The following is a 16,310-nucleotide window of genomic DNA, read 5'->3' as shown; positions in this document are numbered from 1 at the left end:
TTTGTTATGCAGACCGATTAAAGGATGTGCAACAAACCAGAGAAGGAGTTGTGTCTGAACACTCTGTTGGGGTTGCTGGGGCTGCCCAGGTTGGTATGACCCACAACCGGGCTCCTCCTGAGTCGGGATACACTGCCGTGCTGGGGAGAGGTAAAGCCATCTGGGTCCAGACAGGAGTCATTATCAAGCATCGAGGAGCAGTCTGCCTCTCCTGAGGTCAGTGAGGATACACTAGTCCGGTCACAGTTCGTCTCCTGCAGGAGAGGAAGAGAAAAATCATTGTTGAGGTAGTTTCAGCAGTTATATTGGGAAAATCATCAGTAAGGGGAAGTGCTGCACTATCGACCTGAGTTAATGAAGTCTGGGAGGACAGACGAGAGTAGAAGCGGCTAGCCTTCTCAGCCACGCCCTTCCCTGCTGATAGGAAGCTGCTCTTAAAGATGTCCAGAGATGGGGTGAACAGTGAATCCATGGAGAACGATGAGGATGATGGACTAGGTGAGGAGGGTGACACCAAAGAGGAAGGCCTCTCCCTGTCTTTGGTACCGACACCCAGAGGAAGAGACGGTGACGGCCTCAGCCTCTCCTTGGATTTCACAGGCAGCGGGAGGTGTGTGTTGGAGTGGAGCAGGGTGGAGGGTCGTGGGGAGGAGTGAGGAGACGAGGCAGATCTATACAAAGGGCTTGAGGGGTTTTGCAGGTTCATACTGGATGTGCGGCTGCTCAGAGGGCTGTTGCCATTATGCATGTACATCTCAATTTCTTCAGCGAGGTCGCGGCGGGCTGTGGGCATGCCACTGCTCTCCTGATCGCACTCTTGTACCGCATCTGTCGCCATCAATGACAGGGGATCAAACCCCCTCTGAATACCCGTTCTCCTCACAGTCCCAGCACTGCAGCTGACACTCCTCACTATGGACCCACCTGGCCTCTCCACTGCACCGCTGCAGCTGAAACTTCTCTCCAGAGGTTTCTGTTTACCAGTCTCTGTCTCCTCTTCTTCTACCCCGTGCAGTCTGTCAGCAGCTAGGTGACGCTGCTTTGTTGAGCAAAGGTGAGGGACGGTGAGCCTAAGACTTTCTTGTCCACCAGACAAGTCCAGAGATTTGGGCCTCTCTGTCTTTGGCAGACGTCCACACAGAATGATGTCACTTGATGGACTGGAAACCAGCCTGTTGCCATTGCCTGTGACAAAAACATGTGTAGCAAGACTGAGATCTGTGGCTTTTGTATCCAATTACAATGGCCCATTGATATTCTTCTTTATAAATAAAACTTACCAGCACTGACATCTGTTGATTTGAAGTTTCTTGTAGAAGGAGAGATGCCGCCTATTGGAACCTCGATCTCAAGTGCTGGAGATTTAAATGATACCAAATTATTTTTATGCATTTGGCAAGTCCATCAAAAATCTCCAAAATAAAAAACCCCAACATTTGCATTCATGCAAAATCTATATTTAATATAGAAAATAATCAGTTGCTGGAGTGCTGCCATTTATGTAAGCATAAAGCTATTATAGTGGGGTGAAGAAGAGTAATACTGGCAGCTACATGGTTCCTTGAGGGACAGCTGTATCTTATGTCTTTCTTGTATTCTATCCCAAAAAATGAAGTCAGTAATTAAGCCACTGATGAAACGCCCACACCAATTAGTGAGGACTATTGATCACGAAAGCTGGAACAGAGATTGCATCAGACACGGCATGCTGTTATTAGCAACAGCATTCAAGATAAATCCTGTCGTGCAAACAGTCACCCGATTACATAAAACGTTCATCCATCAATAGAAACTGTTTCTCAAAAACATTTAAACATATCAGCAAATGGACGTGTGGAGAACACAGTACACCCACACTGCCATATGATACCTAAGTTTTTAAAGAGAGACTGCTCATTTTGCTGTCAGTAAGCAGTGATTCACTCCTGCAGAAATGGTAGCTAAGTGTCAAAGATTGGAGATAGAAGCTAATCCATAACTCACTGGACTGCCTCGGCCCTTTGTCTTCCACTGCCGGGGAGTTGTTGCTCTCTCTGCTGCACATCCTCTCCTCCTCTTTGGATACTGAATCGTAGCCTTGGTCTGACTGTCCACCTGAAAAAGATAAGAGGCTTTACTCCTCTGAAAAAAAGAAAGTTATTTTGTTGTGTTTTTTCACCTTGCTTAGTTTCCTCTTTCAGAAAGAACTGAGTGAATCAAAAAACAGCAATTTTGTCTATGTGGATTGCTTTGTAAGTGACAACTGATCTGAGTTTTTCATCAACAGAGCGCAGAGAAATTCCCTACAGCACACAACCCTCCCAGAATAGAAAAGTAGGAGCAGCAGGAGAGAGATAGAGTCTTTGAAAACTTGCATCATATTCAGAAGGTCAAACTGCAGGAAAAGGCACAAATCTCTACTCTAGTTTATTTTGTTCTCATAGAATTTCTGCTTTATTCATTTGTTTTCTGCTGAGGGGTAAGAAACATGAGACAAGTTGTGAGACAGATTCAAGTCCATGGCATCGTTAGATGATACACCAGTATGAGCCTAGTTGTCTCTACTGCCATGTATCTACAGTACATTAGTCATATTATGATGCAGAAACCAACTAATCCATTTGTTGTCTAATCTACATTTTTTGCAAAAACACAAAAAAAGCATGATGCCATCTTTTCTCTTTTCTTTTACTCTTCATGGACATGATTATGTTTGTCCACAAATGTTTTTTCTCTCATAAATACATGCCTCTTGATGATTGCATTATTTACAATTTCCCCAATCACCTTTTAATGTCATTGAAATGTAATTATCCATTTTAGCAATTGCTATTCTTAATAATATAAAATTAAGTTGTGGATGGTACTATTTATGTATTGATGTATACTTTTGACTATTCAGATAAGCTGTTGTAACATTTTGACTTGGTAGTTAAAAGTGGCACGACTGTGAAGCATATCTTGATTCTAGATACTTTTCTTTCTTTCTGTGGGTTTCAGGTTATGTAGCAGAATGTCATCGACACAGTATTTGAGTACATTTAGAAAGAAAAACGAAGGTTTATGAATCATGGTCTTTGACTACTTTTACGGTGGAGAATTAAATCAAATCAACAAGGAGCAGGAGTAACACAATTAAAGGATGAGAAAGAAATAGTTGCAGAAGTGTGTTTTCCTACTTGTACTTAGTCCATCATCACTGGAGTCCATTTTAGTGAAGTCGGTGTCGATGGAAGTACGCTCAGCAGAATCGTTAGCACTGTCCAAACTGCCATGACTGACGGTGTCAAGATCACTGCCATCTGAAGGGAGAGATAACAGAAAAGGGAGAGGGTGATTAAAACAAATGATCAGCATACTAACAGGATTAAAAATCCAGAGTGAACAATCACTGCATAGTGCTGCAATCGTTATCAGCCACTGCAAAAATGCAGGAATGCTTTGAATGCCACATAGCTGTCATCTTAATTGAACAACATAAAAGGATGCCAGGCTCCCAAAAGAGATCTAAAGTTTCACTTTTCTGTCTCATATTCAACTTAAACGAGGGCTGTACAAATCCCATTAAATTGCACATTTTCAGTTAATTTTAAATTCACAGAAATATTATTCACTGAAATAACTGAAGAATCAGGCTACTCAATATGATCACATTACCATTTTGGGAATATAACCACTCGTTGTGAGGTGAATGAAATCAAAACGAACTCACAGCAACAAACACAAAAACAAGGATACAGTAAATGTAAAGCATGATGTTTTCATTAGAGCCCCTAACACAACATGCCATTACAGTAATGAGAGTCTCACTGGGCCGTTGTGGGAATTAGGGATTGCAAAGAGCAACCTGTGTGCTTTGACTGCTGTGGAGGCAAACCTCTTCACTGTTTAATTAGTGTCATGAAAGACATGCAGGTTGGGAACGATATGTGCTTGAGGAGACTGGAGTTGGGATAAACCTTATGAGACCAGAAAAGAGGCACTCATTTACATGTCGTTCATTAAGAACTCCAGGAAGTAAGAAAAATCATATACTTTCAGTCTCTCATTTAATGAGTTTGTGCGCAGTTGAAAAGTTAGGGTTACCCGATATCAGTAAAAAGATTATATAATGCACCCTATGTTGGCAGGACATTAGTATTCTTACCTGAAAGCTGAGGATCTCTGTGCGGCGTCTGTTGTTTTCTCGCTGCTTGCTTGAACTTGAGCACACCTAAAACCACGTTCCTCAGCTTTCTCCACAAAAAGTAGCCTCCTCTGGTGGTAGAGGGCCAGGTGCTCTCCAACACCGCCTGAAGCAATGCACATGTACAGTATATGTGGTCATACATTTCAAGATTAAAAGTGTTCAATTCAGAGTCAGATTAGCTTGTATATTGCTTCCTTGTATGTACAGTGCATTGAAAGAGCACGCACCTTGTTGTAGTACCCATAGGTGATGGCGTTGGGTTGAACTCCAGCTTTCTTCATCTCAAACAACACCCTGACGGCGAGGACTGGCTGGCTATACTGCCCACACAGCTGCAGCAACACACGGTAGCACACCTTGGACAGATAACACCAGGATTTAAAAAATGTACCTTCAATGGTAATGTATATAGTTGTCTATAATCAGCAGTTTCCCACCTCATCTGGAGCCTGCAACTTATTGTCCTGCATCTTTCTCAGCACATCGTAAGCTGTACGCAGAGCCCGCACCTTTGAGTGGCAGGTGCCAACAAACCCTGGAAGGCAGATGAACCAAAGACCATAGCAGTGACGCAGCAGACACTTTGACCACATCTGAGGCATAGATGAATAGGTTTTGGCCATCCTTTGAGCTGATTTGATCTCCTGAGATAAAAAAGATCACATGTAGATTTCATTTATTATCGTTTAGCAACCAGATTTGCATTTTGCATTCATATTTATACCAGTGTCCATCATTATGCAAAATGAATGCAGCAGTAAAAGTGCAAACATTAAACAAAACAAATAAGGATTAGGTCTGACAATAGATTGAACATATTCACGTTTATCTATAATTATATGGCTTCACAATAGAAAAAGCTAGTAAAGATTAAAAAAACAGCAGAAAATGAAGGGTTTACATATGGTATTTCTACAACAATAAGTCAATATTCATCTCTGCAGTCTATTTTCAAGAAAACCTTGCTACTCATATGGCTGACCTGTTTAGAGCGCCTAAAGATGGCCGTAGGGCTGGCAGGGCTGCTGTGGCGTGAGGCCATGCCTGCTGATGGAGGATTTGGTCCCTCCAGCGGCTCCAGAAGCTCAGCGTTCAGCACAGGGAACCCAGAGTAGCTGCAGAAAAACATATATTCACTCATATACACACAAACTGAAATAGACATCAGTCCCACATAAACCTTGGTAAGCCAAGGTTTGGCTCTCACAACCTGGAAGCTTGAGCACTGACATAAGGATCCAAAAGTGATGTATTCTGGCTCAAAATAATCACAAAGCCCTAAAGCACTGACAAATTATTCAACAACAGAGGCAATCTTATGCTCTGTCTCTTCTTTAGGAGCTGCACTGTGTGCACCCATTGTCGGTGAGAAATGCTATTGAAGTGTGTTTCAAGACAGAGAAGAAAGAAAATGCCTGTCTTGTATCTACTGTTGAGAGATTGATCTGCAGTGTGGTACCTATAGCACAGAGGATGCTCTTCTCCCTGTGGTAGAGGAGGCAGCTCAGGAGGGTTGATGTAGACCGTGTGCTCACTGCGGTGGGATTCATCCAGTTCGACCAGTCTGGTTTCCTCTGGCCGCTCACTGTCCATCTGGTTTTCAAGAAAAAAACACATTTGTCATTATTCTTCCCTCTGTTCTTTCCTCTTATTTTTGCTGTAAACACACATTAGATACTAATGCTGCCTGTGGGCATCTGATACTGTATGAGCCCTCAGATCAGATCAGATTTGAGGGTCAGCAAGAACAAACAGATGTCAGTAATGAGACCATCTACATCAGAAATATGGCCAAGTTCCCCATCCATTTATCTAAAGGGCACTGCCAAGGCAGCTAGGGGCTTGATCCTAGGACTCCCCCAAGACTAAATGAATCCAGGCTGCAGTGACCTGGACAAAATGGATGCCATGTTGCTCCAGGGACACGAAACAATTAAACTGTACTGCTTTGGCAGCAGTGCTTGATACTAAACTGCTGCCTTTCCACCGATGTGCTGTATGGAGAAATGTGAGCAAAGCTCCACTGCCTTCCTGTCATGTCTGAGAACAACAGCAGTAGCACTCCTTTGTGTTGCATAACAAAGCAAAGCCATGTTCTCTTTTAGCAGAAAATCCCTACTGAATAGCTGTCTGAGAGATCATAAAAAAGCCTGCTATGCTGGTGTGCATTCACTTGGCTTATCGGAATCGATTACCAGCTTATCTTGGACATGACCTTCACAACAAATGTTAATATAATGGCAGCGGCTAAATAGCTCCCCAGTGTTACCATGTTACAGGGTTTGTTCCACTCGGTCGAGTGGATGATTCAGTCAACTAAATCTCACTGACCTATTTGCCCTCGCTTCGCTTCTGCTCAGTGTTTCTCTATTTGTTGCCCTTCCTCTCACACCCGAAGGGTCTTTCTCAATCACGCACTGTTTGTCAACCTCAGCATCATTGACGCTGAGTGACGCTTAATGCTTCCACTTCCCAATAATAACCGCAATGACCACTTGTACAGGAGCTCCCACTGTTCATGCAGGATGTGTGACATCCGGATTGCACAAGTGTGCAAGCACTGAGTTTTCTTTGGAGGAGAAGGTTATGTTTTGTCTTTTTTTGTGTGTTACAAAAAACATGTGTGGCAGCTTGCATTAATAAAATCTCGCTAATTCCAAAATAACTAACCCTCTTACTGACAATGAACAGGACTGGACCACATCCTCTGGGATTTCAACAACAAAACTCATAACATTTTGATTTTCCATTTTGGCTCTCCTCTGGCATTTTTCAATATTAGATTTCAGAGAGACTTCTAGTCACGATAGTCATCTCAGCAAAAAACAAGCACAAAATGTCACTGTCTCAACGTCACCTCAGAGTCTCTAACAATTCTGCATAACTTCTTGTTTGGTTCATTCTAATGGCACCTGGTTCAATAATGCAGATTGCTGACACACGTTGACAGCTAGTGCACATCCTCATAATACAGACTTCTCCTGCACTTTTAGCTCCACTCCCGTCTCCCCTCACTTTGATTTATTCAGTCCAGACTCACAGAACACTCTGAGCTGAGTCACGCACTAAGAACATCGGAAAACACTTTACTTGGGCTCATACCTGATTCTACTACAGCTAAAAAGGTAGAAGAGTGTAAAAAACAACAACAGTGTTTAAGCTCTGGTAGCTTACCTTGCCTCCAGTGGTAAAGAGCTACCAGGCAGCGGGCATGAGGACAAACACAGCAGCAGAGACATCAAAAGGCAGAAAATTAGTGAGGAAGAAGAGGAGGACAGCAAGAGAAATACCAGAAAAGAAGACTGAAAAGCATTTTTTAAAAGGACTGGACTCATTATAGATGAGAAAAGCGTAGCACTGATGTTAATAAGCGGCTCAAGTGAGATGGTGGAGTGTTCATTAATCTTTGTTTACTTCCAACCAAACCAAGACCTTAATGAGACATCTTAATTGAAAGAACAGCATGTTATTAATCTTCCCTAAAGCCCCAGCTTTGTTTCTTCTCCTAGCAGGTGGAGGCCAGACTAAATATTGTCATTGGAGCACTTGTTTCTACACAGCAGAATGATGCAGTACTTCTGAAGAATCCACAGTAAAGATCATCTGCAGAGCTCACCTTATCAACAAACTCATCAAAGAAAGCCAGGCTGGCGCCTTTATCGCTGACAAAGGAGCACTCCTCTATGAAACGGCTGAACATTTGAGTCTTGGTCATGAGGGAGTAAAACCTCTGGTGGGAGCGGTCCCAGCTCTTTACGAAGCCTATGAAACAAAACACATTATGTAATAACAGACAAGAAAACTGGGCATTCATATTGGATTATAAAACTGGACATTCCCTTATCAAGCTGTTTCAGAACATTGGCAGGGTCAACATGCAGACTTAACCAACAGTTACAGGAAATAAATACTGTTGAATGAAACAATTTGTTCTCTGCTGCTCCGCCTGCATAAGAGCACACAGATGCGTGAGGACAGTCGGCTGTAAATCATGGCAGTTTGTCTGATTTGTCATCCAAACCTAATTTCCACTGTGGCTTAAGCTAAATCACCAGAGTCATTACAGCAGGCCTAACTTTAATGCAGCAGCAGTCAGACCATAACCCCTTGACCTACTACAGCACTGAATCACATCCGGGCATGGCTACAATACAACATTGAAGACTGAAGAGTACCTTGAATGTCGAAGAGGGAGCTGGCATCGGTGGTCTTCTCAGAGGGGGCTTGGGTGATGGGCAGCAGGTAGGAACGGTAGCCTCGGAGGATGGCTGCCATGAAGTTCAGGAAGGCCTCCTGGATCTCCAGCTCCAGAGTGTGGAGGCTCTTCCCACCATTGAGCTCAATGTCAGTTACGGTGTGCTCCATCTGCACATCTTCACGGTTCAGCTGACCGCCTGAAAGCACACAACAGTACAGAACAAATAAGCACATAAATAACTTAGCAACTAATTTACACTTTATATCCCCTGGGATGCACTTAACATTGTGGGTTTCATATAACAGTGTACGCATTCCAATGAGTTTTCCTGTGAAATTGACAGTACAGGCTTACTCAACAGACTCAAGTAGCCAAAATAAATTCTTCATGAAACCACATATAAAATGACTCAGCCTGGACTCACCCTCAGTGAGCTGCTGATAGAGCTTATTCAGAGTATTCAGAAGATGTTTGCAGGCTCTCCTGGGCAAGATCTTCCACGTTAAAGCCTTCTTGTCATCTTTTCTGAAAGCACACCATATGGTTTACATTACAAGGGAGGACAGTCAAGGAACATTGCAAAAAGTTATAAGGAGGGAGACGGACTCACTGACATCTGCACTGACAATTTAATCTATCTGTAAAATAGCTCTTGGATTGATGTGGGAGACCAATGCTTACCCAAATGTGTACACTACAGTAAGAATATTTCACATTCCAGCTCGTATCATTGCACAAGAGCCTCTCGCTGACAGATTTCGATAACCTTGGGGAGAACTCGTGGAAACCTAAACCTTGAGCAGATGATTTTTGGCGGAGAGTCTTAAAGTTGAAGGCGGCCATCTATCACAGAGCGGTTAGAGGTCACTCACTGGGAGATTGTGTTGGTGTCCAGGTCCACACAGCTGATGTCAGCAGGGGGAATATAAAGGTCAAAGTATCGGGAGTCCACACCCACGATGAAAGGGCACGGTGCACTGAGCACACCGGCCAGTGCCAGCGGGCACAGAGGGATGTACGGGCATGGCCAGTGGAAGGGGAAGATCATCTGAAAGGGAGGATCAATACATTACAAAATGATCATACACTGCAGGGACGATGGAAGAGGTTTATACATCGAGCTAATCAGACATGTTTCTTATTTCCCCCTCTGTTTTGAGAACTTCATATGCACATTTCTTTGAAGAGTGTTTTTTTTAGGTAATTGTTGTTGAACATAATAACAGAAGGTCTTCTTTGGTGTGATTATGGGTAGCTCATTGACTCTGCAGCTCTGCCTCTTACATTATCCCCCATTGTAGCTATAATCACATTAAAGACCACCCTCTTTCATGGTATTGTCAGGAATAGTGAAAAGGAAGGAAAAGAACAAAAGACTTACGGACACAAGGGCCTCTGTAACACTTGTGAGCACAGCTGGACGCAGGGAATGAACCAGGATCTTGTGCTCTGTGACAGCCAGCACCAGCAGAGTCGCTGCGTTCTTCGGGCCCAGATTCAGTAGTAATGTGGAGAGGCTTCCACCACTAGACACACAAATAAAACAATTGGTCCCACATCAAGACTGAGGCAAATATAGTACGTCTTCACGTTATAAGTTGACATTTTACTGATGTTTCTCTACCTGAGAGGCAGTGGAGAGGACACAGGTTGGCTGAGTATCAGGCTGTCGTGTGGAGACAGCTGTGGAAGACGCACAGGAGTGTTAGCGCATTGGAGCATCAGTGGTGGGAGGATTTAGCTTGTGACTATGGCGTGTTTAAAGACATTCATGTCAAACCAAATGGTGCAAGCATACAGAACTTAAGTCGTTACTTCATTCATCAAATTTCACATTTTAAACTCACCTGCACTAGGATGCGTGGTCTCTGAGTGGAGGGGAACGGCACATTTTGCATGAAGTGAGAGATGTGCCTGTGAGTAAAAATAGAATGACTTAATAAAGCAGTAAGGGCGACACTAAGAATAGACCTGAAGCTTTGAACCCGATTGACTTCAATAAAGAGAATACGTGTGTAAACCAATGCTAACTTTTCAATAGGCAGGGCATGTGGTCCAGAGATGGAGTATCGGTAGAGGAAAGTGAGAAAGCTCCTGAAGGACTGGAAAAAGGGCCAGTGGGAGAGCAGACAGATGCTCTTGTTGCTGTAAACACTCCTGCTCCCGTCAGGTCCAAGATCAGCACTTGGCAGGCCGAGCTGTGAGCACTGACGCTCAAACAGGTTCTCCTCTGAGTAAGGCTCATAAAACTGAATGGCAGCGCCGTACACCTGCAAGCAAAATAATCAGTGTAACGTAAAAGAATACATGCACAAGTGCACGCACAAAAAGACTTGTTAACAAATTTTACAAAGACACAAACCACAGTAGTCAGAGGTCGTTTGAAAGAAGTTATTCAGGTAAGCTGTTGTGTCGGCTCCAGTCGAGAATTTTCATCATAATAAATCAGCTAAGACACTCAGTCCTTTGAAGTTGTTCCTCCCAAATAAATAAACAAATCATTCCAGGCCTGAAGTACAAGGAGACTGTAGTCTGCAGAAGACTAGAGGTTGCAGGGAAGAAGGAGTGAGCACTGAGGCATTCAGCATTTAAAACTTAAGCACCAGCCCTACTGGTGCACGAGCTATCCATTATTCAAAAGATCAGCTCCAAAAAAAATCTTTTATGCTGCATTGCTTTCAAAGGCTGTAAGCCTTTTAGTATTCCAAACACAGCCTTCAGACCATTTTTGATTCCAGTCAGAGTTTAGAATGTTGATTAAGATTGTCTGTCTTAGAAAAACGACTGCAGTTCATCAACAAACTAATCCATGAGGGATTCTAATGCACAGAGAGAGAGAGACAAGGGGATAGAAAGATGGAGAGGCTGCCTGAAATGAAGCAATCAAGGGAGGATTTATGTATTTAAGGGTTGAAAACTGATGCCAACTTTGGGGGAACTGCTTAATTAATGATGATGTAAATGAAACCTAACAGGACTCTGACGGGAGTGGTGGATTCCTCGGCACAACCAGTATGCATGTTTGCAGGTTTGTGTGTGTTTTGCACAAAGGCACAAAAAGATGAGTGATCATGAAAATGTATGAGAAAGGAACACAGTTATTGGTACTGTTAATGTAAATAGGTGGTTTTACCTTCTCTCCAGAGGCACCAGTCAGTACAAATGTGGAAAAAACAGGCAGGGAGTGTTTGGTGTGTGCTGGCCAGCACTCGACCGTTGCCCCCATGGGCAGGCAGAACATAGGCACGGACTCAGGCAGTGGGAAGGACTCGTAGTCCTCTTCAGGGTACCTACACAGCAGACCTGGACACAAATTTACACAACACAGTCAAATGCAGGTCGTTACATGTTGAGTTACAGGCAGAGTACCTGAATAAAACCGAATTCCTTTATCTGATTACTTGTGAATTATATATTGCCCACAATACAAATTCTGCACGCCACTTTACCTGCTTTGTATGCGATTGTGTTTGCTTTAGCCAGAGACTTCTTGTAACAAATGTAAACTGAGGATCCCCACTGAAATATGAGAAAATACATCACAGATCAATGAAAACCTGCATTATTCATGCAGACACTCTCGAGCTATAACTGTGATCTCAGAGATCTATCCCACCATGCTGCTGTTGAGGTTCTTGTCGACCTTGCAGAAGGTGTGGGGAGGCGTCTCCCCCTTGCCGGGGATGATGATGCAGACATCAGTGACAGCCAGTGAAGTGTGGGGCTGGCTCTTTGGGGCGCGGCGGTAGGTGATGTAGATGCGTTGGGACGACGAGGTGCTGATGTTGGCAGGGCGACCCGAGGGCGTGGTCTGGACGATGTGACATCCAGGTTTCAGTTTTTCTTTCCACTCGTACAGAACCCTGAAATACAAGGGATTGTTAGACTGACTTTTTTATTTGATCCTTTTCAAACAAGACATTTTTAAAGAAATATTACTGGAGTGCTATGATGGTGTATATAATCGGTGAGATATCAGACTAGAAGATGTGTTTAAGAGCAGATTATAGTGACCCAAGTGATTAGTGGTGCTGGGTGAGTAATGGGTCAGTGACTGAGGATTACTGCTTACCCGAGATCTGTCAGTGGAGGCTTATCTCTGCTTCGCTTGAAGCACAAGAATATCTGCGGGCCCCTGAGGCTGGCTCCATTGAGCTCTGCAGAGAGGCCTGAGGGGGTGCTTTCAACACAGGTGAAACCCGGGGGTACCTCTTCACCCAGGGAGCGGATCACCACAGCTATGTCGGTGATGGGGGCTTTTGGTTTCACAGACTTGGGGCCGGCATCGTCAAAGTGAAGCTCCTCCTCCAGAGGCTTGGACAAGTCGGTGAGACCGGCAACCACAAAGTAATCGGCTACACGAGGCCCTTTATCCTCCATCATTTCCCATTCCCACACTGTGGGCTGAAATATATAGAAGGGAGAGAGGGGAGGAATTCCATTATGCATTTTAATCACATTGACCGCTGTAGTTTTGTCTTAAAACAAGAACAAATGGGCATTTGCCATCAGGAAACGACCTGGCTGAGCAGAGTAGGCTGGCTGTTGCATTAAACACACAAATAAAGATTCCATGCATCATGTAAAATAGACATGAAGTTCATTACAAATGCATACTATACTGAAGAAACAACATAATATAATGGGAGCATCTGGAACCATTTAGCTTGCATTCCTGTCTGCAAAAACACCATATTTCAACAAGAAATATGGGAGGGGTTAAGACCAATGACCTTGCTGTATGCCATGACCGATTATGTAAAATAAAACACATGCCTTTATAGAAAAGAAAGAAGAAAATATGTTCAGAAAGGAAAAGTACCAGAACTTTTACAGATCATTGGGAAATCAAGAGAGGGTGCACTGGAGTGCAGCAAAATGCCTTTTCCGAGCTCTCAGTGAAGTAATATTTAGACAACATATATTCTGCGTGAAACAATGTCATGGAAAAGAAAGGAACAGAGCGAGTGCCTGTGAGTCAGCTTGTTACAGCTTTATCACAGAGCATGGGGCCCTGGAAGCCCTCGCAGCATTGTGCTTCAGCTGAAGAGCCTGCTTTATCTCTCTCAACAGTTCCTCCACACTCACTAGCAAACCGATAAACAGCTGCCAATTATTTTCCCCACTGGGATGTGATGGAGTTCGCATAAAGTTATTCCCCTCCTCTGCACTGGATGTGTCACTGCTCAGAACCATGGCACACAAGAGGCGGTGACCACATCTCACCCACTTAGGACTTTGGCTTCCACTTGCTAGCCAATGGATCTATGTGCCGTTTCCATGTGGCCGAGTGATGTGACAGAAAGCTAAGCACTGCTTACAGGCTTAGGGCGTGAAAATCACCGCTAACATGAGAACATGGAAAACAGAAGATAATCTATGGTAGCAAGCGCATTCCTGAACCTACCAGAAACCACAAGACCATCCTATGCAATTTAAAATGAAGTCAAATGCATTTCCTGACTGACAAGCTGCTTTGCTATGCACATCAGGGAGAGTTGTCTTTTAAAATGATGACTCATCATCACAAGACTGTTTATGGTCTTGCAGTGTTTTGGCCTACATGTGTTTCTGAGTGTTATCCCTCATTAGCTGACGGCTGTTATGACGCGAGTTATTTGTGCTCTGCAGTGTTGAGCCTTGAGGGTACACCCGATGACTCAGCATGCCAAACCAAAAGGTTTTTAGCTTTTTCGGATCTCCTTCAATACTGGATTTTATTAAAGGGCAAAGTATTGTCGTGGAAATATATACCAAGTAAAAATGTACCATTACAGTATGTATAAATACATTACAGTTGGACTGATGGATGACAGTATTTGTTCATCTTATGCTTCTTTTGTTCACTCTGGTTCTCTCTGGAGTGTTTATGAGCTGTACTATCGATTTCTGAAAATCAGAAAGTTCTAGGAATTGACTCACTTTCAAGACGTCATTGTATTCTCACAATAGATGCGCATTTAAAGTTGTTGCTTAACTAGTCCCTTGTCCATGCTGCTCCACTGGTTCCATGTTGTTAGCACTTTGACAAGTGGCCCAAAGCACTTATACCAAGCAGAATAATTGACAAAAACTTTAAATTTCCCTGAGTGATTTGTCTACAATAGAATATATGATGGTCTTTTCTTCCTATTAGATAAACTATGTTATTATCAAGCTTTTCTGACAGCCGAAAATATACCACAGCTCAGTGATTATAATAAAGAAATGAAATCAAGATGCATATTTTCATTGTTATCTGTGTTTACATCCATTTCATTTAATTTTAGGAAATTTAAAGGCCAACATGTGTCTGTTCTGTAACTTTACCTTTTTGTCAGTGTGACACAACACTTATGCCAGTCTGAAAATACCTGCTCACAGTAGGTATCACGTGAATACTGCTAAAAATACAACCGATGGCATGGCAGATGTGTCGTATAATACTTGGAAGGTTCAGGATTAAATATAGATGCAATCTCCAAGCTCCAACTACGACTACATCCTCTACTGTGTCTATTCCTCCCCCTCAGCACGACGCAGAGGAATACAATTATATCTAAACCATAGCAACAACATTAAAACTGAACACTGAACTGAAAGACCGATCATTTCTCCCTTTGATGCTGAAACCAGTCGGGATCATGGTTCTGGTTAAAATGTATTCTGTTCAGAAAGAAGTCTCTGAGACAGCCTGAGAATACAATGTTTTAAAAGCAAATATTGACATACTCTGAATATAAATATGCTATAACAATAGTTTCTGTCTGTTTCCTTCATGTTACTGGCCTTTTTGTTATACTGAACTGGAAGCTATTACACACTCATCTCACCGCTCAGTGAACTAGCCTGTCCACAGTTTTTACCTTTTTCCCCCAGCAAGGTTTTTTGTGGGTTTTACTTTGTTTTCCATTAGTGTCTAAGATTGATAATGATGTGTACGGCTACACTACATTAGAAATAGCCTTTTTGCTGTCATGTGTTGTGTACTTTGTTTTGTTGTTTGTACACAGTGTTGCATCCCTTTAATGGATCAGTCCATCAACCTAGAAATACCTCTAAAATCCTTTGAGACCTGCGACCAAACCAGACTTGATATTTTATTTTCTACACAATTTTCGATTCTATTCCTATCTCCCTTATTGTAGGCAATTCTATGTTAGCCCAAGACTGGAAGTGAGTCACTCACTGCACTCTTTTCATTCACCACAGTTTTCTTCATAAAAACAGCACAAATAAGGACATGGTGGATTTCCTCTTCTTGTCAGCTAACAAGCCAACTTCCCTATTTACATCCACTATTGTTTTTATGAGTCACCTCCAACTGTCAGCTTTGCAGAGATGACAGATATATTGTGATTTGTTTACCTCTTGACCCATAATATTCCCAACATTTTAATTTTACCCTGTAGTCACAAAGTTTGCACTTTGTTTGAGAAGATCACACTTTGTATTCTGTATCTGCTAGTTGCTTCATTTAAAATATTGCAATATGCCCTTTGTGGTTGCACCATTGGTTAAATATACAAACTGTTCATCCTTGTAAACCCTTTCCCCTGTAGTTCAACCGATTTATCATGCAAGGAACATCTATTTTTCTATATTTCCCCCAAACAGTCATGCTTGATTTTGACACGGAACCTTTAAAAATAATTGAACCTCTCTAGACACTGGATGGGATTTTGAGCTCAGAAATAAAGGCCTTTTTACTTTTGCTTTGAGCATCACAGTGTTATAATTATGGCCCAAGAGACCGAGGCAGTGGCTGCTGGACAGTCAGTCTCAGGCTGTGCAGGGATTAAAGGGCTGTGTTAACAGCAGGAGGGCAGGGAGGATGGGCAGTGTGATCGGTGGAGGGAACCACCACAACATTTCACTCAGCATCTGTTCCCTTTTAGCCATGAAGACAACCCTCACCCTCATCAGCCATTCGCATTCCTCATGTTTGACACATGGGGGGGGGGG

General features: G+C 42.9%; 1 protein-coding gene across 2 annotated transcripts in view; it reads right to left on the bottom strand.

The window, feature by feature from the left end:
* Positions 1 to 16,310, bottom strand: part of dennd4a (DENN/MADD domain containing 4A) — a 22,107-nt gene that overhangs the window by 4,882 nt on the left and 915 nt on the right. Inside the window, exons 2-24 of one of the 2 annotated variants that reach the window (XM_031861955.1) lie at positions 12,439 to 12,770; positions 11,983 to 12,229; positions 11,816 to 11,885; positions 11,500 to 11,669; positions 10,398 to 10,636; positions 10,214 to 10,280; positions 9,991 to 10,049; positions 9,748 to 9,892; positions 9,239 to 9,414; positions 8,791 to 8,891; positions 8,344 to 8,562; positions 7,785 to 7,930; positions 7,343 to 7,363; positions 5,628 to 5,761; positions 5,151 to 5,283; positions 4,606 to 4,812; positions 4,396 to 4,524; positions 4,127 to 4,271; positions 3,159 to 3,281; positions 1,984 to 2,094; positions 1,281 to 1,355; positions 347 to 1,185; positions 38 to 254 (exon numbers count right to left, since the gene is read on the bottom strand). In XM_031861955.1, the coding sequence (XP_031717815.1) occupies positions 38 to 254; positions 347 to 1,185; positions 1,281 to 1,355; positions 1,984 to 2,094; positions 3,159 to 3,281; positions 4,127 to 4,271; positions 4,396 to 4,524; positions 4,606 to 4,812; positions 5,151 to 5,283; positions 5,628 to 5,761; positions 7,343 to 7,363; positions 7,785 to 7,930; positions 8,344 to 8,562; positions 8,791 to 8,891; positions 9,239 to 9,414; positions 9,748 to 9,892; positions 9,991 to 10,049; positions 10,214 to 10,280; positions 10,398 to 10,636; positions 11,500 to 11,669; positions 11,816 to 11,885; positions 11,983 to 12,229; positions 12,439 to 12,749 (4,084 nt within the window). In that variant the 5' untranslated portion in view covers positions 12,750 to 12,770. The remainder of the gene's footprint in view (positions 1 to 37; positions 255 to 346; positions 1,186 to 1,280; positions 1,356 to 1,983; positions 2,095 to 3,158; positions 3,282 to 4,126; positions 4,272 to 4,395; positions 4,525 to 4,605; positions 4,813 to 5,150; positions 5,284 to 5,627; positions 5,762 to 7,342; positions 7,364 to 7,784; positions 7,931 to 8,343; positions 8,563 to 8,790; positions 8,892 to 9,238; positions 9,415 to 9,747; positions 9,893 to 9,990; positions 10,050 to 10,213; positions 10,281 to 10,397; positions 10,637 to 11,499; positions 11,670 to 11,815; positions 11,886 to 11,982; positions 12,230 to 12,438; positions 12,771 to 16,310) is intronic. The other variant, XM_031861964.1, reaches the window with a different exon arrangement.

Source organism: Anarrhichthys ocellatus, unplaced genomic scaffold, assembly GCF_004355925.1.
Source record: "Anarrhichthys ocellatus isolate YVR2014 unplaced genomic scaffold, GSC_Weel_1.0 scaffold2, whole genome shotgun sequence".
NCBI classification, from domain to species: Eukaryota; Metazoa; Chordata; class Actinopteri; order Perciformes; family Anarhichadidae; genus Anarrhichthys; species Anarrhichthys ocellatus.
The sequence above is the reverse complement of the archived record's forward strand: the minus strand, read 5'-3'. Positions and strand labels throughout refer to the sequence as shown.